The 21426-nt window shown below is 60.7% G+C and overlaps 1 protein-coding gene across 6 annotated transcripts; it reads left to right on the top strand.

The window, feature by feature from the left end:
• Positions 1 to 294: 294 nt before the first annotated feature.
• TRIM3 (tripartite motif containing 3) lies at positions 295 to 17940 on the top strand. 6 transcript variants are annotated; one of them, XM_087967467.1, is made up of 12 exons: positions 295 to 437; positions 10244 to 10396; positions 12032 to 12272; positions 12499 to 12650; positions 12758 to 12938; positions 13189 to 13912; positions 14011 to 14114; positions 14198 to 14365; positions 14768 to 14936; positions 15666 to 15736; positions 16105 to 16245; positions 16891 to 17940. In XM_087967467.1, exons 2-12 carry the CDS (start codon positions 10266 to 10268, stop codon positions 17041 to 17043), a joined length of 2235 nt encoding a protein of 744 aa, XP_087823593.1. In that variant the 5' UTR covers positions 295 to 437; positions 10244 to 10265; the 3' UTR covers positions 17044 to 17940. The 6 variants fall into 6 exon arrangements, with proteins under 6 accessions (XP_087823593.1, XP_026544191.1, XP_087823594.1 ...); XM_087967466.1 differs by lacking the exon at positions 295 to 437 and adding an exon at positions 9490 to 9726; XM_026688404.2 differs by lacking the exon at positions 295 to 437 and adding an exon at positions 9582 to 10013.
• Positions 17941 to 21426: the final 3486 nt, after the last annotated feature.

Below are 21426 nucleotides of genomic sequence, written 5' to 3' on the forward strand. Positions count from 1 at the left end.
AAAGTAGCAGCCCTTCGCCTAACGGAACCGCGCTGGGATGCCTGAGAAGCTCCCACATCTCGGGCGGGGATGCTGCCTGCCCTCCGCTTCTCCGTCGGCGCCCGGGACCCCCTCGGTCAGGTACGGAGCGGCAGGGCCCCCTGGCCCCAGGAAGCGCATCTCGACCGCCGACTCGAAGGAGGGAGGAGGGCGCCGGACCACCAGGAGAGGAGAAGCTCAGCGCGGGGCAGCCGGGCGTCCTCCCGTCGGTCCTCCCGCTGGGCCGGAGGGAGCGCCCGCCTCTGCTCCGGGGGAGGGCTCGTCCGCGAGGGAGCCGGCGGCAGGGCCGGCCTTGGTAGGGCGGCGTCTTCCGGACTGGCATCCCGAGGCCTGGAAGCGGGGAGGCGGCGCCGGCACTGCTCGCTACCTGTAGCCTCTCGCGGCGGGGGCCTCTGCAGGTGAGTCGGCGCGAAGCGCGGCTATCGGTCCTGCTCGTGAGGCTGGAGGCGGCCCGGGCCCTCCCACCGGATTGCTCGTGAGCCGCAGGGGAGGACGGCCGCCAGGCTCCTCGGGAGAGGTCGGGCAGGTGGAAACCCCCGACCCTGCGCGCGCCCTCCTCCTCGCTCGGGCTGCCGCTGCCCACGGACGCCCCCTTGCCCGGAGTAGCAGGGCCGGGCGTGGAGGCGTCGGCCCTTGGGGCAGGTGCGCGGGTGGAGAAGCCAGGCGGGCCAGCGGCGCCAGTCGAGCCACATTCCCGCCCGAGGCCGGGCCGCCTGCAGGAGGAGAGCGGCCCGGGGCGCGCCCGCTTCTCTCGTCCCCTGCGGCCCGAAAGCTTCTCCATAGGCCGGCGTGGCAGCTTCGGAAGGGGTCCTGTGCCCGCCCTCGCCTCCGGCACCCAGCTCTGCGCCTCCCGCGAAACTGAGTCTCAGCTTTGCGTCGGGATTCGGAAGGAGGCTCCGCCCCAGCTGTTCGAGCGCTGGTTGGACTTCCCTCCCGCTTCCCCAGACGGGGCGCCCGGCAGTCGGAAAGGCGGCGGGTGGGCGAGGAAGTTGCTCGAGGCCGGCGCCGAGTCTTGTCCCAGCTGAGTCTTGATGTGGTTGATCAGTGGCCTCCGAGTCGTTTCTTCACGACCGGTGAGATTTCTCTCCATGGCGATCTGTCCCTATTCTCTCCCCCCACCTTGTTGGTCTCTGCCCTCCTTAACCCTCCTCCCTCCCTTCCTTGCCAGCCTCAGTGTCTTCTCCAGAGACCTCCTGGGTCTTCATGAACAGAATCCAAAATGTCCTGATTGTTCTCCTGGCTGTTGGTTCCCAGGGGGCCCTTTGACTTGTCCAGGGACCCATTGGTGTTTTTCTCTTGGTATTTGTCTGGTGATCCAGAGCATTCTCGGGACTCTCTTCCAGGATCAAAGGTCAAAGGTGTCAATCCTCTTCCTAACTTCCTTCTTCAGACTCCAAACTTTTGCTTCCTTAGAGGGTCACAGGAAGGATCACAGCTTGCAGGATTCTGGCCTGTGCAGACCCAGAGCCCATATGCCACCTGGATCTCTTTTCTCCGGACCTCCATGGCCGCTCCATCAAGTGCTGGTTCCTTTCTGTTAAAGGCAGAAGCTCTCACTCCCTTCTTGCAGCTGTTGGGCTGAGCGAGCGCCTCTCCCTCTTCCCTTCCTGTTCTGGGCCCCGGCCTCCCCAACTTCCCACAAGGGGGAGAGTTTCCTTACGGTATTTGAGCAGACGGGGGGTTGCTGCATCAGGGTTCTTGGCTGTAAGGGTAACGAAAAATGCGACCCCCAGTCCTGAAGGAGAAAGGAAGGGGTTTGCTTTGGGAGTTTTTGTGGGCTCTGTCCAGCCCATAATGGGGGAGCTTCCCCTCTAGAGCACAGGCAAGAGAGCAGAGCCCGCTCCTTTGCCTCTGTGTCCAAGTACTTTGCCTTCTGGCCAGCCATCCTCGAGCTCCCTGCCGTCTCAGGGACAGGAGCATAGAGAGAATGGCCTTTCCTTGTTTTGTCACCTCCCCAGCCCGACTGTTATCTACAAGCAGGTGAAATCAGGACCTGATACATTTCCTGGCTCATTCAGAGGGCTGGACTTGAACCCACAGCCTCTGCTCCCTCTGGGGAGAGGGGCTTAGGGGAGGGCCCAGTGACCTGAGGCCCACATCTTCCAGCCTCTGCCTAGCCCCCTGATCCTGTGGTGTGGAAGCGGTTCTTTCCCAGGAGCACCTCTTTATGGAGAAACAGGCTGGATGTCCACGGTGATTCTCCGTCACCCAAGGCCATGGTCCTCCCAAAGGTGCTTTTCTCCAAGGGCAACTGGACTTTCTGGTTTTTCTTTTCAGAACTTAGCTCTAGAGTAACGAAGAACGGTGGGTAAATCCCTCAGCCACCCCGAATGGTAGAAAACGTGACTGGGCAGAACAAATGTGAGGGAAGTTGCAAGGCCGGTTCCTGCTATGCTACCAGCGAGGCCCAGGCTCAGGGGTGCCACTTGGGAGCCCCAAGAGAGTCCCTGCCTGCACGATTAGTTGAGGCTGCTCTGGCAAGATGGCAAAGGAGGAGCAGGGGGCCTCTCGAGTCCACGGGTGCCCGGTTGGCAAAGGAGCCAGCCGGGCTTCCCTCTTGGAACATGCTGAGCACCTCTTAGTCTCCATCAGTCTCAGTGCTCCCTAGTGGCTATGGGATGCTAACAGAACCTTTGAATGTGACCATTATGATGTGTTTATTTATATCCCGCCTTTATTGTCTTTATAAAGACAGACAGACAGGCCCAAAGTCAGCCAGCTGGCTTTCATGCCACCTTCTTCCAGAGGAGAAATGGGGAGGGGGAAGTATTATATGCCAGCCGTTGAAGTCTGCCTGCCCACGCCACACCCATGACAAACAGATAGAGCTTCATTGCCCCACCAGGGCTGCCATCTTGACTTTCCTGAGGGCTCCTTGCAGACGCCCTTCTTGCCTGCCTGCCTGCCTGCCTGCCTGGCCCCCTCCTCCCTGGGGGCTTCCCAGAAGGCAGTCCAGAGGACTGTCCCAGGGAGCCTTTGGGGAGAAGGGCCTTAACTGGTTTGGGGTTCCTTATTTCATACGATGTCTCTGCCAGATTCGGATGGCTTCGGCTTTTGACCGCCAGAGTGATCCAGGCACTCCAGATGGGTTGCCTGAGGAGGGGCAGCTGCTCTGCTGCCTCTGCCCTCCTGCCTGTTTCCCAGCTTGGTCTCTCGGGGCCTCCCAGGAGGGCTGTGCCAGGGACTGGGATACAGCTGTGGCCCTACTCACCTGGGCTTTCAATTCCTGCCCGACAGCAAGCGGCCCTCTCCGTAGCAACTGCTGCAAACGTTGCACCTTCTCCGACAGCCTGGAAGCTGCTCCTGAGCCAGGAGTGCAAAATCTGGGTCTTTCTGTGCACCCCAGGTTGAGGGCAGCTCGACTCTTGTGCAACCCTATTTTATGTGGGTGACTTTGGCGCTGGCGAAAGAGCTGCTGCTCTCTGCAGACTCACACCGGGAGCAAAGTGGCCGTTCCGTGTTTCAAGCCCCACCTTCAAGAATCACTTCAGACCACAGAGTGGAGCGCAATTCCAGATTTTATGCTGGAAAGTCGCTTATTTCAGCATCGAAGGCAGAGGAGGAGCCTAAAACGAGTGGCTAAAGACTCAGGCTAGGCCGCTTACCATGAGCATGGAAAAAGGGGAGCAAAGGGTGCGTTGCTTTATGACAATATTTTTTTTAACCTGGCTACTTGGTGTAAATGAGTCCCATATTATATTTATCCATTCAAGGCTGAAATACCTTTGTGGAATTTTCTATGTTTTTCAGTTAGACTTTACACAGAATGTGATTAGTATCTATTTCTGTTAGCACTAAACCTATCCTTGATTCTCTCCCCCATTAAATGACACTCTTTGAGGAGTTCCAGTGGCTGGGGAATTCTGGAAGTTGGTCCACAAGATTTAAAGTTGGCCTAAAGTTTGGGAAAAATAAAATCAGCCATGAAAAACTCCCAGAGTTGTCTAGGATGGTCCTTTCAGTTTCATGGAGGAATTTAATAGCACTTCTCCATATTTGGACAGGCTTCCTCCTGCAGACTTTCTCCCAAATCTAGGATGGCATTGAAAGCAAGTTCCAGGTTAGCAAATACTTTACTGTAGTGCTCATTTGATTGACGAAACTCCCAGCTCAGGGGTAGCAAGCGGAGGAATGCATGAAATTCTGAGGGAAGGAGGGAGGGGCTGGGATGTGGCTCTCTTCTTTAGGCAATTCCCCCCCCCCAATTCCCCATTGCAGACCAGGAAAACTTTGAGGTACAGCAAATCCCCTTCCTCCTGGGGAGAAGCTTTATCGGCTTCATTCCAACAAACATAAATGACCCGGTGCTTTCATTCCCACATCACATCATCAGTGTGGTGCTTCTGGCCAGGATAGCATTTCCAAGAATGGAAGACCTTAAGCAATAGCAAATTTTGACTAAGCACTGTGCTCTGTTTGACAACTGCTTATAGAATAGAATAGAACAGAATTCTTTTATTGGCCAAGTGTGATTGGACACATGAGGAATTTGTCTTGGTGTAAATGCTCTCAGTGTACATAAAAGAAGAGATACATTCGACAAGAGTCAAGAATCATCAGATGCAACAACAATAGTCATAGGGTGCAATAAGCAATCAAATCATACTAGGAAACAGTCAATTAAAACCATAACAATACAAGGGACAAAGTTACAGTCATACAGTCACAAGTGGGAAGGGATGGGTGATAGGAATGATGAGAAGGTTAATAGTAATAGTGCAGACTTTGTAAATGGTTGGAGAGTGTTGAGGGAATTGTTTGTTTAGCAGTGATGGCGTTCAGGAAAAAACTCTCCTTGTGTCTAGTTGTTTTGGTGTGCAGTGCTCTATAGCGTCGTTTTGAGGGAAGGAGTTGAAACAGTTTATGTCCGGGATGTGAGGGGTCTGTAAATATTTTCACAGCCCTCTTTTTGACTTGTGCAGGATACAGGTCCTCGATTGAAGGCAGGTTGGTAGCCATTGTTTTTTCTGCAGTCCTAATTCCTCTCTGGAGTCTGTGCTTGTCCTGTTGGGTTGCAGAACCAAACCAGACAGTTCTAGGGGTGCAGATGATAGACTCAGCCATTCCTCTGTAGAACTGGATCAGCAGCGCCTTGAGCAGTTTGAGCTTTCTATCAGGCTGTCCGTCCGAGTCGGGGCCGGGATGCCTGTGGGATCTCCGCAAAGTGCGCCATTTAATGGGGAGAGAATCTGGGATCGGTTTGGTGCATAACCTTTGGGAGTCCCTGATCTCCGGGGTCCGTTGCCTCCTAGCCAGATGTTGAGCACTGCAGTCACTTTGAAGATGGGGCTTGTCTGTAGTTCATCCCTCAGCTCTGTCACACTGAGTGAACAAACCCGAGCAGGAAATGGGAGACTGGCACCTGCTGTTCCTATCCTCTCAGAGTTGGATTGCCACTGATTTTTGAATGGAATAATGACAGGCACCCACCCAATTGACCCATCACCGTGCAAGTCGTTCTAAGCAGCAGGTTTTATTCCCAGACTTAACTCTCCCCGCCGCAAATGGCCAAAATAGGTGAAAAGCACCAGCCATTTAATACCAGCAAATCGTAAAGAGCAGAGCGGGCACAGCGCTGAATGGGGCTTCCAAGGCTCTACAGCAGGGCTCTTCAAACTTGACAGCTTTAAGATTTGCGGGCTTCAACTCCCAGAATTCCTCCTCCAGTCATGTTAGCTCTTAAACTTGCCAAGTTTGAAGACCCTTGCTCTACAGTCAGTCAAAACAGCTGCTTGCTCCAGGGCTAGAGAAGCGGGGGAGGGCCACCTTAAGTCAAAGGAGGGTGGTGAAGGAAGGGCCGCATCCAGGCAGTTCAGCCCCGCTCTTCAGTGCCCACCCGCTATGGCTCCAAGCAGCCCTTCCTTTCCGTTCTTGGATTGGGCCCTTCTGCCTCCTTTCAGGGATGCCCACGGCTGTGGGGTGAGTGGAATGTGACCCTCCCTTTGGCAGCAGCAGATCCTCCCATCCTCCATCCCGCTGGGCCAGTGGCCAAGGGGTCCCGGTCTCAGCCAGGGGGTGCATCTCAGAAAGAGAGGGAGGGGCTTCCAGTTAGGGATGCTTCCAATTCCCAGGAGAAAACGTGGAGGCCCTTCCTTGGGCCGGGGCCTGCGGAGGACTCGGCCCACAGAGGTTGGAAGTTCTGGCTTGGCTCTACCATTCAGTGTAGGGGGCTCTGGGGAGGGGGCAATACGGGACAGGCAAATTGCAACAGGATGCCTGCAAAGGATCCAGGTTACCCGGCTAGAGAGTCGAGTAGCTGCATCACAGTCCATTGAGAGAGATGTGCTCCATCTACAAACAACAAGCTGCTGTCCACCCTGAAAAACACAGACCACAACCAACAACAAAGCTCTGTGCACAGCCCAGAGGGTGGCGGGGGGGGGGGGAAGGGGGGTCCCAGGGCCACAAATACAGAGGCAGGCACAACCCTGCGCTGTTTGGCAAAGGGAAGAATAGCGTGACCCACCCTTTCCAGGGTTCCTGGCCGTCCTCCACGTTAATGGCCGAGGGGCTGCTGGGCATTTGTTGGGTGTTGCCGGATCTCTGGCAACTGCCACCCGCCTGGCCTGACTCCAAAGCAGGGCTCCTTCGTGGAGAAGGTCTCCCAAGGACAGGGGGCTTCAGGCAGGGAGACTTTGGCCTATTGGGACTCTTGGCACAGCTGCCACTGGCTCAGCCTTCCGGTTTCACTGGCAGCTTTGTAATCACGTGTGGCACAAACGGCGGCTGTTTTAGGGAGCAACCGAGGAGCTTGAAGCAAAGCACAAACAAGGGGGGGGGATTCCAAAGGCTACCAGAAGACTGACAACACCCCCCTCCCTGTGACAAGAATCTGTGGAAATACGGTGCAGGATGTCGTGGCGTCCACCACTGTCCACCGCCACCCAGTGCAACACACGTTTGGCAGCCAGAACAGAGAATATTTCAGGCAGAAAAGGAAAAATATCCCCATGCAGCATATTGAGAATACAGTCAATACGCAGCACATAATTTTCCACTTAGATAGTGAGAACCACGGGAGAAAAGCGTTAAACAGGAGTTACAGGCTGGGAGTGCTGGTAAATCAGGCCAAGGAATTAGCCCAAACCTTAGTGCAATGTCAGGGCAGAGGTGGCCTGGGCGGGGGGCCGGCAGAAGAGAAACTGGCACTGAAGGGCATTCCCTGGAAACCGGTTACTGCCTCAGCACTGAGTGAAACCCTCGGGAGAGGGATGAGGAGCGACCTACATCCAGACTCTGGGCCGCTGCCAGCTGCAAACAGAAGCAGGGCAGATGTCCTTGGCAAGTGGACCCAGCACCACCAGGGGATCCACTTCTGACTTAGGCTGGGTCCATCCAATGGAAGCCTTGCCCTGTTTGCAAATCCCTGCTTTTCATGGCAATGCCGGGCGAAATACTTTCTGGAATGAACTGTGGTGCTGGCGCTCGGAGGGAGGAATGACCGGAGGGTGGGCAGCATCAGCCAACTTCTTGCATTGGCCCCGACCAGAGGACCTGACTGAGGCGTTCTCTTCCCTTTGCCCCCCCAGGGCTCTTCCTCCTGCAGGTCCCGGGGCTGCAACCTCCATGGCAGAGGCCCAAGGGCACTCCGGCACTTCAGGGGGAGGCTGGCGAGGGGGCAGGGCCGGGGTAACTGTCTGCTCTGCAGCCCCTGAAGCCCCCTCCCCTGCCCATCGTTTATTGTGCCTGTCCCTCAGGTAGCTCACAGGGAGGCGGCAGGAGGTGGGGAGGGGATGCGGGATGGACGTTTTCCACTGGTGTCGCTCCAGGAGTTCACCCCCTCTGCCCGGACAGAGACCTGCTGGCTTGTTAGAGGGAGAGAGATGGGTGTGTTGTGTCACTAATCTTTGAGTGAGGGGGATTGTTTTCGTCCACCCCCTCCTCAGGAATTCATTGCTGGATCATTTTTGTCCAGTATCTCACCTCTTTTCGGAGAAGGTGGTTGAGAAGGGCTGCATAACAGCTTGAGAAGACCTTGGGTGGATCCCTTTCAGTCGGGATTCAGAGGAAGAGCAGCACTGGTTGTGGTTTAGGCGATCTCTGCTGCAGTCTTGACGGGATCCATCCATCTTTGCCCTACTTGACCTCTTTGGGGCTTTCTTGACCATCGACCACGGTATCCTTCTGGGCAGCCATGCCTGGTGCCGGCTCATCTCCTTTCTCCGGGGCCAGTTCCAGCTGGTGCTGCCTGTTGGGGGCAGAGATCCTGTCCTCTGCCCCTGCTGGGACGGGTGACCGAACACTCAATGGCTTCGCCTCTCCTTTCCAACACCCACACGGACCTCTGGGTGAGCTCATCCGTCACCAGAGGATGCCCCCATTGCGCATCCCTGCCCAGGTGAACTCAAACTATATTCGGGCACCTTATTTTGTCGTCTGCAGGGGGTGGGCTGGTTGGGGGAGAGCAGGCTCCGGCTGGCAAGGCTGGGTGGCTCTGGGATTGTGGACCCTCTGGTGACCTTCCCGATGCCATTCAGATACCCACCCCATGGGTGTGGGGAGAGGGCTTGATCCCGCAGGGAGGAGGCGATCGTGGCCATGCCTGGTGAGTGGAAAGTAGGGTCCCTGGTACGGTCTGCTTCCGATTGCGGAGGCTCTTCATGGGGGGGTGTCACTAGAAGGACCTCTGCTCAGAACAAGGGAAGCAGCCCTGGCCTCAGCCTGGCCAGCTTGCACAGCGGAGCGTTTCCTCAGCCGGGATCTGTCTCTGCGGAAGGGCTGGCCAGGCCGCTCTGGCTGACTTCCTTTCCCCTGAAGGCTCTGAGAGTGGGGCCAGGGGTGCACAGCCAGCACTCGCAGCCTCTCCCCATTGGCTGGAACCGGAGCGGGGAACCCATGGGGCTCGGATCCTGAGAATGAGCGGTGAGGCCTTGTGGGAGCACCTGGCAGTGCCTGTCCCGTAGGATTCCCACTCTGGATTGCCAGGCCAGGGGGATACCCGCTGCCTGGGAGGCTGAAGGGGCCTGCAAGAATGCTGCTGGCCACCTGGCCAGGGCCTCCAGGAAAGGAGGAGGGCACCTGGAGGGCACGGCTGTGACTGAGGGGGGTGCCCTACCCGACTCAGCCAGAGTGCCGAGGATGGCCCCGACTAGACGGGGCCGGAGCCCCACCAGACCGAGGAGGACGCCCCCAGAAGCGCCGCGGCTCCTGCCCCGCCCCCTCCTGCTCTGGTACCCTCTGCCGAGATGCAGTTCCTATGGCAACCACCCTCCCTCGACTCCCGCTGCAGCTGGGGGCCGCCAAGGCCTTTCCCCACGCGGGCTAGGCCGCCTCCCAGGCGGGAGCGGGTCCACCCCTCGCCGCGATACCCACTCGCTTCTCCCCGCTCGGGCACTGCGGAGAAGCCGCAGCTGCTGCAGCTCCGAAGCGGGCTCGGCGGGCGCGACCATTCCACGGCGGCGGCGGGGGAGCGAGGCGGGGCACAGCCACCGTCCCGCCTCCTCGGCGGCCGAGCTACCCTCGGGCTCGGCGAGAAGAACGGGCGCCGGGCGCGAGTCCGCCTCTCGACACCCCCGCCGCCAGCAGTGGTACGCTCCGGCCCCACCAGCAGAGGGGATGCGGTGAGAAGCCCAGCCCGCTCGCAGCGCCGCCGCCACCGGGAGCGGCATCGCGGCCGCAAAGGGAGATGCGGGCTCCGCGCTCCGGACGCCGCCCGCGCTGACGCCTCCTGGCCGGGCAGCCCTTGCGGTGAGCGGCGGGCGGGCGGGCGCGCGCGCGGCCCCCGACTTGCAGGGCGGGAGCGCAGGCACCGTGCCCGCCCAGCCGAGCGAGCGAGCGAGCGGGCGGGCGGAGGAGCCATTAGGCCGGCCGTCGCCGTCTCCGCAGAAGGGCGTGGCGGCCGCCCTGCCTCGGAGAGCGTCCCGGGCCCGCCCGCCCGCCTCCCCGCCGCTGCCCGCCTCCCTCCAGGGAAGGGGAGGAGCCGCCCGCAGCTGCAGCCTCCGCGTCGAAAGGCCGGAAGCCCCCGGGCGCGGCCGGTGAGAGGCCTCCTCTTGTTCGCGGCGGGCGGAGCGGCGTTGTTGCGGGGGCGCGGGGGGGGCCGGGGGCCGAGGCGAGTGGCGCGGCGCATGCTCCGGGGAGGGGGATGCGGCTCCGCGCCCTGCCACCTCCCGTGAGGGGAAGCCCGGCGGGGCGCGGCCGCCCTCGTCCTTGCCGTCCAGCGGGGCTGAGGGCCGGAGGGCCGCTTGTCTCTTCCCGGCCAGAGCAGCAGCCTCCAGCCGGCCCTCGCCATGGCCAAGCGCGAGTCCAGCTCCAGCCCGGTGGTGCGGCAGATCGACAAGCAGTTCCTGGTGTGCAGCATCTGCCTGGACCGCTACCACAACCCGAAGGTGCTGCCCTGTCTTCACACCTTCTGCGAGAGGTGAGAGCCGCGGCCCGCTCCCCCCGCCCGGCTCCGAGTTGGCGTCCGGCCAAGAGGCTCGCTGAGCAGATCCGGATTGGCGCGAGGGCGCTGCTTGGAGCAGCTCTTCCCTTCAACCCCCCTCCGCAGCCTGGGCCCCCTCCCTGCGAGGGCTGCCCGAGCGGCTGCGGTGACCGGGTGCTGCGCTTGGGCCGTGGATTATGCGTGGAGGGGGACCCACCCAAGTAGCATTGATGGAGCCAGTGGGCGTCTTTGCTAGCTGGGATCCCTGGCTAGGGGTCCTTACAGGCACCTGTGAAAAGCGTCCACAATATTGGAAGGCCGGAAGTTCCCCAGCCAGGGCCACACATCAGTTTGAACGCAGCCTTTTGCTGCGGAGGACATAAGAACCACTCCAGCACACAGTATGCAGACCCTTTGCCCTGCCAGGGGAGCCAGCCCAGAATACAGCCGGGAGTCCTCTCTCTCTCTCTCTCTTGTAAAGGGCCAACAGAGTCTCTCGCCCAAAAGACCCGGGTGGGGGGTGGGAGTGTCCCCTTCTGAAAGGTTTCCCTTCTTCTGCTGGGTTTTGTGGCTGTGCCTCCTACCTGCCAAGGTCACTCAGACAACCACAGCATAGGCAGGCTGCCAGGTCCCCAAAGGTCCTTAATGGAGCCAATGCTGCTCTTGAGAGTGAGGCCCCTTGGGTGACCCGGCTCTTTGACCATTGCTGACCGTTGGGCAGCCCCCTCCCCACCCCCCACCTTCCACTGTCAAGGAGACCCTTTAAACTTTGCTCAGAAGCAGAGGTGATTTGGCCTCCCATAGGTGGACAGTGCTGGTGATGTTGTCTCTGACCCCCTTCCGGGTTTGTCTGGGGCAGAATTTGCTAGCAGCTGGGCTGGTCCCTGAAGTCCCCCCCGAGCCAAAACGGGCCCCTTTGGTCCTGCCTTGGACAACCTCTCCACGGAGCCCTGAGTCCTGGCCAGGGCGGGCCAGCCACCCAAGAGGCTTGGCCAAACCCCCTCCCCCCCAGGGCTCAGCCCTGCACCTTGCCTGCACTTGGCTTTGAAGGCAGGTCCTGCAGAGCAGACGGGAGGGTGGCGGCTGAGGTGTTTCCGTGTGACCCGAGGCCAGTCCAGCGGATTGTCTGGCCATAAACGGAGAGGGAAGGTTTGTGGAGAGGGGAGGGAGGGGGAGAGGGGGAGGGGGAGAGAGAGAGGGAGGGAGGGAGAGACCTGGAGCAGCTGGGCTCACTCTCCTCCAGCACCACATGGAGGGCTGGAAACTTGAGCATGCAAGAATTGGTGCGCTGATCCTCTGCCGGGCGTGTTGTGACCTTGTGGACGGACACCATCCTGCACACCGAAGCTGCAGCCGCCTTGGGGGTAGCTGCAAGGGAGAGGAGCCCACACAAGGGCTGGGCTGGAAGTCTCGAGGCAGTGGGCAGACCATGGCTGTCCATCCAAAAACTGGTTGGGGGAGCAGGCAGGCTGAAAGAGCAGGAGCCCCGAGCATGGGGACCGGCATGGGGACCACGGCTGGCTCCTTGGGGCACCCAGTGCCTGTCCTCTCCCCCCCCCCCTGCCTGGCCAGCCTCTGCCTTCTGCCATGGGCTGGTGCCCAGCTTGACTCGCCTCTTGCCCCCTTGACCAGGTGTCTGCAGAACTACATCCCTCCCCAGAGCCTGACCCTGTCCTGCCCCGTCTGCCGCCAGACCTCCATCCTTCCCGAGAAGGGGGTGGCCGCCCTGCAGAACAACTTCTTCATCACCAACCTCATGGAAGTACTCCAGCGCCAGCCAGACAGTGCCGGCCATGAGGATGCCATCGCCATGCTGGACTCTGCCAGCGCAGTGCCGGGCAAGCCGCTCTCCTGCCCCAATCACGAGGGGAAGGTATATGTGGGGCTCCCACTCGTGGGGAGGATCAGTGGGGTGGACTTCGGCAGCCCCTCTTTCTGCCCCTTGGCCCAGGAGCTCCCTGGCCGGCGGGAGGGTGGGTGAGGCGTCCACACCTCTGCCTTCTTTTCCAAAACCAGAGGGTGCTTCCTGGGGGCGGCCATGCTGGCTGGGGATTGGGTCTTCTGTTCCAGGGCTTACCAACTCCCCCGTCTGCCCCCAGACCATGGAGTACTACTGCGAGGCCTGTGAGACGGCCATGTGTCATGAATGCACAGTGGGGGAGCACCGGGAACACGTGACTGTGCCTCTGCGGGATGTGGTGGAGCAGCACAAGGCCTCGCTGCGCCAGCAGTTGGACGCCATCAAGAGCCGGTATTGCCCGGGTGGGCTGCCCGCAGCTGCAGGTCCAGCTCAAGGGTTGGGGGGCTGTTACTCTGTTGCACAGCCCACACTCCTAACAAGGGCTCCTCGTCTCCCAGACTGCCACAGCTGGCTGCAGCCGTGGAACTCGTGTCTGGGATCAGTCAGCAGCTGGCGGAGCGCAAGAACGATGCCGTGGCAGAGATCGGGAGCACTTTTACGGAGCTGGAGAAGGCGCTGGGGCAGCGTAAGGGGCTGCTGGTCCGAGATCTGGAGGCCCTCTGTGGGGCCAAACAAAAGGTAAACCCAGGGAATTTGGGGGGGTTCCTCTTCTGGGATGCTGGCAGCCCCCCCTTGCTTCTTCCCCCAGCTTCAGAAGACACACGGTTGACAGCCTTGGCTCCATGGGCAGAGCCTCCCAGGCCAGGAGGGGGCTCTCGCCCTGGCCGGCACTCCACTGCTCCTGCGCAGCTAAAGGGTGGCCGTTCCCCCATCCGGCTCCTGGGGGGTCTTGGCTGGGCAGGGCTGAGCCTCTTCTTCCCTGGCTCAGGTGCTGCAGGCCCAGCTGGAAGTCCTGCACCAGGGCCAGGAGAACATCCTCAGCAGTTGCAGCTTCACCGAGCAGGCCCTAGACCACGGCTCGGAGATGGAGGTGCTGCTGGTGAAGAAGCAAATGACCGAGCAGCTGAGTGAGCTGGCCAGTCGAGAGTTCCCTGAGCAGCCCCACGAGAACGCCCAGGTGGACTACGTGGTGGAGACGGAGGGCGTGCGCAAGTCCATCCTGAATCTGGGTGTGCTGCTCACCACCAGCGCCATTGCCCACAAGACGGTGGCGACAGGTGAAGGCCTCCGCCATGCGGTGGTGGGACAGGCCGCCTCGCTGACCATCACCACCAAGGACAAGGATGGGGAGCTGGTACGCAATGGCAGTGCCTGCCTGCGGGCTGAGGTGGCAGCACCTGACAACTGCGCCCTGGAGCATGAGGTGCAGGACAACAAGAATGGCACTTACGAACTGCTCTACACGCCACGCCAAGAAGGCGACCACATCCTTTCCATATGCCTCTATGGGCAGCCCATCCGCGGCAGTCCCTTCCGGGTCAAGGCTGTCAAGGCCTCTGATGTGCCCCCCTCCCCAGATGATGTCAAGCGCCGTGTGAAGAGTCCCAGCAGTGGCCATATCCGCCAGAAGGCAGTCCGCCGCCCCTCCAGCATGTACAGCAGTGGCAAGAAGAAGGAGAACCCCATTGAAGATGAGCTGATCTTCCGTGTCGGTCAGTGCCCGGGTGGGACAGAGGGCATGAATGCCGCTGTAGCTCCTGGCTGGCTTGGTGGCCCCTCCTGGTCTCACTTGGTGCCCCTCTCTTGGCAGGAAGCCGGGGCCGGGAAAAGGGTGAATTCACCAACCTGCAGGGAATCTCCACGTCCAGCAGCGGGCGCATCGTGGTGGCAGACAGCAACAACCAGTGCGTGCAGGTAGGAGCAGCTCCTCCACAGGCCCCAGGGGTGGCTGCCCAGGACCCCTTCACAGGTGCTCTCTCCCCTCCCCCGCCCACCAGGTCTTCTCCAATGAGGGCCAGTTCAGGCTGCGCTTTGGTGTACGGGGACGTTCTCCCGGACAGCTGCAGCGCCCTACGGGGGTCACAGTGGACCTTAATGGTGACATCATCATCGCAGATTATGACAATCGCTGGGTCAGCATCTTCTCTCCTGAGGGCAAATTCAAGGTGAGCATCTGGGGAGGCAGATCTGATTTGCAGGTTGGGGTCTCTGGTGGTTTTGGTGGTCCCCATCAGTTCACGGACTGGAAGCCTGCCATCTGCCTTTGCCCAATGTTGGGCCAATCCTCTGGCTGATTCTCTTCAGATACGTTGGGTTTCCGTTCTCGTTGCCTGGAACGGAGTGGGCGGTGGGACTTGTGCTGCAACCCATGTTGGTTGGGGAGTGTTGGTCTGGTTTTTGGCTGCAGTGGGGACTGGGGAAGGCTGCACAGCCCTTGTGCCTGATCCTGTAAAGGGAGGAGGCTGCCAGATGATCAGGGCAAGGGGTGAGGAGGACCTGCTTCCAGCGCTGACATCCATGTGGTGATGCCTTGGAGTTGGCACATGCCCTTATGCCTTCCTCCCCAGACCAAGATTGGAGCCGGGCGGCTGATGGGCCCCAAGGGTGTGGCGGTGGACCGCAACGGGCACATAATTGTGGTGGACAACAAGGCATGCTGCGTCTTCATCTTCCAATCCAATGGGAAGCTAGTAGCCAAGTTTGGGAGCCGTGGCACGTCGGAGCGCCAGTTTGCAGGTGCCCCAAGTTTTTCTCCTTTGCCTCAGGCCCAGTTGGGAAGTCACCCTCTCAGGGCCACCTTCGCCCTGCCCGTGAGAGAGTGGCATCGGAGGAGGGGACTTTCCCCTGACCCCTCTGTGGGCGCTTGCCTTCTATTGCCACCTGCAGGCAGGTGGGTCCTTCCAGATGCTACAACCCTTCTTTGGGTTCCCCGGCAGATGGGTGGTGAAGACGACTCCCTCTTGGCAGCTTTGGGAGCAGTGGGCATGCCGGGGCAGGCAGGGGTGGCTTATGCCCCCAACCAGCCCATCCCCAAACTGGAGCAAGGGCCAGCAGGTGGCCTGCTCTGCCAGCATTTCTGCTGGGTCTTTGTGGAGGCAGCGCCTGTGGCTGCAGCCGCTCTCCCTGGCCACATCTCTCTGGCTCTGGACACTCAGCCTGGCTGGGCTCCTCCTGGGCTGCCTTTGGCCCAACGCTCCCTGTTGCTGACCTGGAGCCTCAGCTTGTTGTAAGCCTTCGGAGATTTGGGCGGCTTTCTCAGCCAAATAAGACTTTTTTGGGGGTGGGTGTGTTTGGGGTGGAGAAGCTGGAACTTTGTCTCTTGTTATCTTCAGGATCGGCAACAGCGCCTGGTCTCCCTGGCCTCCGATGATTTCAGGTCCTTCCCAGGGGCTCATTCCTCCTTGCAGCAGCTCCTCCTCGCTGTGGGGCACTTCTCACTTCTTTCCTCCCATTTACTTTGCTCAGGACCACACTTTGTGGCTGTCAACAACAAGAGTGAAATTGTGGTGACCGACTTCCATAACCACTCTGTGAAGGTGAGAGGGGTCCCCAAAGGGGATCGATGAGATCTGCCGCTGTGAGAAAGGCTTGGTTGGGGCCCTCAGCTGCTGCTGTGACTTATGGGCCCCAGCTCCCCTCCCCCCAGCACTTCCCCTGCCTTGAGGAGAAACGGTCCGGCGCTGAAGCCGGGGTGGGGTGGGGAGGGGATTCTTGGGCCCCACTCGCTATGGGGAGGCTCCATGTTTGCTGGGGAGGGGGAAGCTCTTCTCCCAAAGCCGGGCCCTGCGCCTCTGGTTCCTTTGCAAGCCCCTCTCCCACGTCACCCAGTAGGCAGCTGGAGGCAGGGGCTGGGCCACGCTGGGCCTGGGAAGCTCCACCAAGCCCTCTTCCTCCCTGTCCTCAGGTCTACAGTGCGGATGGAGAGTTTCTCTTCAAGTTTGGCTCCCACGGCGAGGGGAACGGGCAGTTTAACGCTCCGACGGGCGTGGCTGTGGATTCCAACGGGAACATCATTGTGGCCGACTGGGGGAACAGCCGGATCCAGGTGATTGGTGGGAGCTGGGCAGTTCGGCCTCTTCCTCCTCAGCAGCCAGCCTGGGGGTGAAGGCCAAGGGCACCTGATGTGTTTGGGGGCGCAGAAGTGGTTCCAGGGCCAGCTGGCGCTACCTCTTGAGTTGCCGCTTAAATCAGGGCTGAGCCCGTTCATCCAAGCAGAGGCCGCGTGCCTCTTTTGGGGTCCTTCATGGGCCCCCAGGCAGGGGGTTCTAATGATCCAGCAACCTCTTCCCAGGGTCCCTTGAGCTACGGGGGATGAAGGCAGTGACTTCCTTGGCTCTCACTCCTGAGGGTGGTGCTCTTGCTGTGTGGTCCTTCGTGCCTGGATGCAGCCACTACGTGGCATGGGGCTTCCCTTCTGCCACTGCTCAGCGATACCCCACTCCTGCAAAATGGGCTTGAGCACCTTGCTCCCGGGTGGTGGGAGTGGAGTGGGACTCCTGACTGGGGAGGGGCTCCAGCCCCTAATTATTCTTGTCACCCTTTCCTGCCCCTCCTGAACGAGGCACGTGGCTTTGAGAGGTAGGGAGCGGAACTGGCCACTGGAGTCCATGGGCAGGGAGTGCCCCTCCTCTGCCGGCCGGGGTGGCAGCGCCGCCTCCGAGAGAGCTCAGGGCCCCCTCCTCTCTTCCAGGTCTTCGACAGTTCGGGCTCCTTCCTGTCCTACATCAACACCACAGCGGATCCCCTCTATGGGCCACAGGGCTTGGCGCTCACCTCGGACGGACACGTGGTGGTGGCCGACTCGGGCAACCACTGTTTCAAGGCTTACCGCTACCTGCAGTAACCCTGGTGGGGCAGGCTGGAGGGGGGGGCTCTCAGAGTCCCTTCTGGCCCGCCTGCTGGACTATGCGCTTGGGGGCAGGCTGGCCCTCCACACCAGGTTGGGGGCTCTGGCAGCTGTGTGTGAAGGTGCCAACAGCCACAATGGCAGCTACGCAGCACCGGGATGGCTGCCAGGGGGTGGGGGTGGCCCCACAGTCTCCCCAAAAGCTGACCTTTTCCACAGCGAGGGGGGAGACCCTCCCTACGGGCACCATGCAGCTCTTGCTTTTATGGCTCTGGGGTCTTGCCCAAGCCCCCCAAGTAGGAATCCCCTGGAGTCTCCTGGCTCCACCCCCGATCGTCCTTTCCGTTTTTTTCTGCACTTTATCATTGCCCAGAAAGGGGCCAAAGCAGTCCCCCTCCTCTTAATAGAAGGCCGGCCAGTCACCCAGCTGCAGGGACGGGTGGGTGGGTGGGTAACCCCTCGCCCAGCTCCAGAGACTGTTTCTGGATGACTTCCTAGCAATTGGGGCTCCACAAGAAGGCTAGGCCCCACCCCCTTGGCCATGGGGGGGTCCTCTTTACCCCCCCCCTCTCCATTTTCCCTTCTGGTTGAATTTCGGGTCTAGCCAGCGATTTTTCTGGGGAAAAAGCCCTTGGGGGGCCGGGGGAGCAGCCAGAGGCTGGGAAAGAGCTGTTATTTTTTTTTGGGGGGGGGATGCAGTTTTCCCAACCCCTTGGAAGTGCCCCTCCCCCACAGCCTGGCTGACGGTGCCGACCCAGCTCAGCAAGTCCCCAAAGAGCGCCAGCTGTGCCCTCCTGTCCCTGGCTTTCCACAGGCCCCGCCCCTTCGGCTGAGCAGAGGCAGCCACGCGCTCGTGGAATTATGTACAAACAAATAAAGTATTCTGAAAATAAACCTCCTCTCTGTCGGGAGGGGGAGGGGGAGGCCGCAGCTGCTCCTCGCCCCGCTGCAAGAACGGGGGGCTGGAACCAGCTTTGCCCTACAGAGCCGCCCCCCGGCAAAACCTGAACTGCTGAGGCCCTAGAAAGATGCGCTCCCTTCCCCCGCTTGGGGCCTCCTCGGTCCGGGGCTGGGGCTCGCCTTCTGCCGCCTCTGAGCCCGAGGCCGCCCCTGTGCTCCGCTTAGCCTGCCAGTGAACCAGCCCCCCACCCCCATCGGCTGCGGCTGCTGGAGCTCCTCCGGGGCCTCCGCCTTGTCTGGACCGCCGAGCAACCTTGCCCCGCAGGCGGCTTCTTCCTGCCCTGCGAGCCGCCCCCGCACAGCGGCTCCTCCGTCGGCAACTTTGCCCAGCAGGTACGGCAGCCCCGCATTCTGGGCCGCCTCCCGCGCTGAGAGCGGCCACTGCGGAGCCCTGCAGAGACGCTGCCTCGGGCTGCCTAACCACCGGGGCTCCGGATACAGGCCGAGACCCGGCCTCCAGCCAGCGTCGCAGCCCCGCCCCTCGCGCCCGGAGGGGCGGCTCACGGGAGGGCCCCGCCTGGGTCCTCCTGGCCTCGGCAACAGCAGCTCGATTGGCCGCCGCCGCCGCCTGACGCCAGGGGAGCGTCCCAAGGCGGGCGCGCTGGTCTCCTCCCGCAGGGCGCCTGCGCGGCGGGAGGCTCTCGGGGCGTGGCCAGCGTTTCCGGACTGTGGCTCAAAGGAGGCGCCTCGAATCCGCCACGTGGTTTGGCCTCCAGGGGGCGCTCTTTCCCCCCGTTGCCCCGAGTGGCCAAAGGGAGCGTAGCGGGTCCCCTGGCTGCCCTTCCCCCGGAGCGCAGTGCTGGAGAAGGGCGGCGGGGGCGGGGGCGGCGCACCGAGTCCGGCCTTTCTGGCGGGGAGCTGGTTTCACTCGAGCCGCGCAGCCTCCACGCTGTTCCCGCAGCCCGCCGCGCCCTGGAAAGGCCCCCGTCCCTCCTCTCCCTGCCCTCTGAGCCTCTTGCCCCCGCCCCTTTCAGCCCAGGGGCTCCTCTCCGCCTGACCCCCACCCAAAGCAGCGCCGGGTAACCAGCCGAGAAGCCCCCTCCCCCTTCGCACGCGCCCCTCTGCCTCCCGGGGAGCCTGACTTGGAGAGCTCGGGGGACGGACGCTCACAGAGGCGCCCCGGCCTCCCTGGGGCCGCGGGAGGGGCTGGCAGATCTCCGGGGGCGCGCGGTGCGCGGGGCCGCCGTCTTGCACGGCCCTTTCCCACTAACCCAGCTGGCGCGGGCGGGCTGCGCGAGCTGCGGTCTCAAATGGGTTGGTCAGAAGTCGAGGCTGCCTGCGGGGGTTTCCCTCTGGGGAGCTGGCGCCTCGTTCCCTGGGGAGCGGGGAGGGCTTGACCATTGACCGTTATTGACCGGCCGGCCAGAGGAAAGCAAACATTGTCCCCAATAGCGGGGGAGGGGGGCATCTGGGGCAGCTTCAGCCCGGCTCTGGGACTGGCAGGGCTCCTGAGGGTGCCGCGGGGCGGGTGGAGCGGCAGCCTTTCCTTAAACGCTGGAGGAGTCTCTAAAAGGGCCTGAGAAACGGGGCGTTGGCCCTGCTGAGCCCCTGCGGGACCCTGCCTTGAATTGTCACCCGAAATGGCACAGGGTAGCAAAGGGGCTTTGGAGTTCTTTGGCACTTCCAGCAGACGTGGGGATGCGTTTGTGGGGGTGGGGGTGAGAGAGCAGGGAGACCCTTCAGCCCCCTCCCCGCGGGAATGATCCAGAGTACCCCCAAATCAGCCTGGCACAGCTGGGGCTCCAGAGAAGGAAACACAAGCAGGCAGACTCCCTTCCTTGGGAACCTTAAAGGGGCAGAGTGGGCAGTGGTGGGAAGGGGGGATCCTCTTTCCTTCCCTCCCTCCCTCTTTTCCCCCTGGGCCCCTCCTGACTGAGGACCAGGGAGGGGCACTGAGAGCCTTGCACAACCTGGGATAGTCCTGGATATTTATTTCCTCATAGGTGGAGGAGGCCTGACATCCCCCCCCAGCGGTGTCCTTCTTCTGCTTGGCAGCTTCCCTCTGCGGGGGGGTGGGGTGGGGGTGGGGGCGTTGGAACACCATGTGCTGCTTCCTCGTGTCCCAGAGCTTCTGGGAACCAGAACGTATTTTGCCTTCCAGCGTTAGCCTGGTCTGTGGACGTTTGCAGAAACCGGATTAAGAAACCCACCGGACCTTCATTCCCTTCTACATCTGCCGCTTTGGGGGGGCAGCGTCTCCAGCGTTTGGGGGGGGGGGGGGCTCTTTGCCCTTTTTTCTAAACACAACGAATGTTTGTTTCCCTGCAATTGGGGGGGGGGGGAAATCCTAATTCACGCAGGGGAAGGAGGCCCCTGGATGTAGCCCCCATTCCCCTGCCCTGCCTTGGGAAAGTTGCTACAGAGACGTTATAAGCGCCCAAGAACATCACAGAGCAGCACACTCAAATTACAGGTAGTTCTCGACTGACAACGGTTCATTTAATGACCGGCCAAAATTAGAGTGGCATTGAAAAAAGCAACTGGTGGCATGTTTCACGTTTATGGCTGATGCAGCATCCCCCCCACCTGGTCCGAATCTGAAGGCTTGGAAACTGACTCATCTTTATGACGGTCACAGTGTCATGTGATCCCCTTTTGCGACCTGACCAGAAAAGTCAATGGGAAAGCCGGATTTACTTAACAACTGCAGTGATTCACTTAACAACGGTGGCAGAATCCGGTTTAGTGGATGCCGCACCAAACTGCCTTCCATTATTATTGAGCCTGAGATGCCCCCTGGAGCTCTGGCCTGGCCTTCCTTCTTCCGGCCGACGCCCCCCCTTCTCTGCCGGATTCCTGCACCTTCTTCCTTCTAATGAGGCTGGAAGCCCAGGACTGATCCTCGTGCGAGCTGCTCCGTGCCTGGATAGGCCAATAGAGTCAGCTAGCCTACTAAAGGCATCACCTCCAGGGGCTCGGGGGGCGGGGGTGTTTGTAATTTTGGAGGTCGTCGTCTTGCCTATAAGTAAGCCCCCCCCCTCCTTAAATCCGGTAAGCTTTCACCCAGCACTCCTTGTCTTGTTCTCCAAAGCACTTGAGGGTGGGACAAGGAGTAACAAGTGGAAGGTCCTTCAAGAGAGACCCAACCTAGCACAAAGGAGGAAAGAATTAACCAGTGGAACTGCCGGCCTCCTGATGGTGTGGCTGTTCCATCCCTGGAGGTTTTTAAGAAGAGACTGGAGAGCTCTTTGTCCAGAAGGGTGTAGGGGTTGGGCTAGAAGACCTCCGGGGGCCCTTCTAACTCTAATTCTTCTGTCCGTGAGGTTTGTGGGAAAACTTGCAAGGTTTTGGCCCTAGGGCTGTTTTGCAATCCCCCTCCAGGCAGGGTTTGCCACCCAGAGAGTCTGCGGGGGGGGCATTTCCTGGAAACCTTCAGGTTGTCAGTCAGCTGGATAGAGGGGGGCGCAGGGGGCATTCCTG

Source organism: Notechis scutatus, chromosome 5, assembly GCF_049901735.1.
Source record: "Notechis scutatus isolate UNSWTSFEM ecotype Mainland chromosome 5, rNotScu1.2, whole genome shotgun sequence".
NCBI lineage: Eukaryota > Metazoa > Chordata > Lepidosauria > Squamata > Elapidae > Notechis > Notechis scutatus.

Excerpts from the sequence above, each read along its gene's own strand:
- TRIM3 (XM_087967467.1), top strand. The coding sequence starts at position 10,266 with ATGGCCAAGCGCGAGTCCAGCTCCAGCCCGGTGGTGCGGCAGATCGAC. Across the intron at positions 12,273-12,498 it reads GCCCCAATCACGAGGGGAAG|ACCATGGAGTACTACTGCGA; the intron begins GTATATGTGGGG and ends GTCTGCCCCCAG. Across the intron at positions 13,913-14,010 it reads TGAGCTGATCTTCCGTGTCG|GAAGCCGGGGCCGGGAAAAG; the intron begins GTCAGTGCCCGG and ends CTCTCTTGGCAG.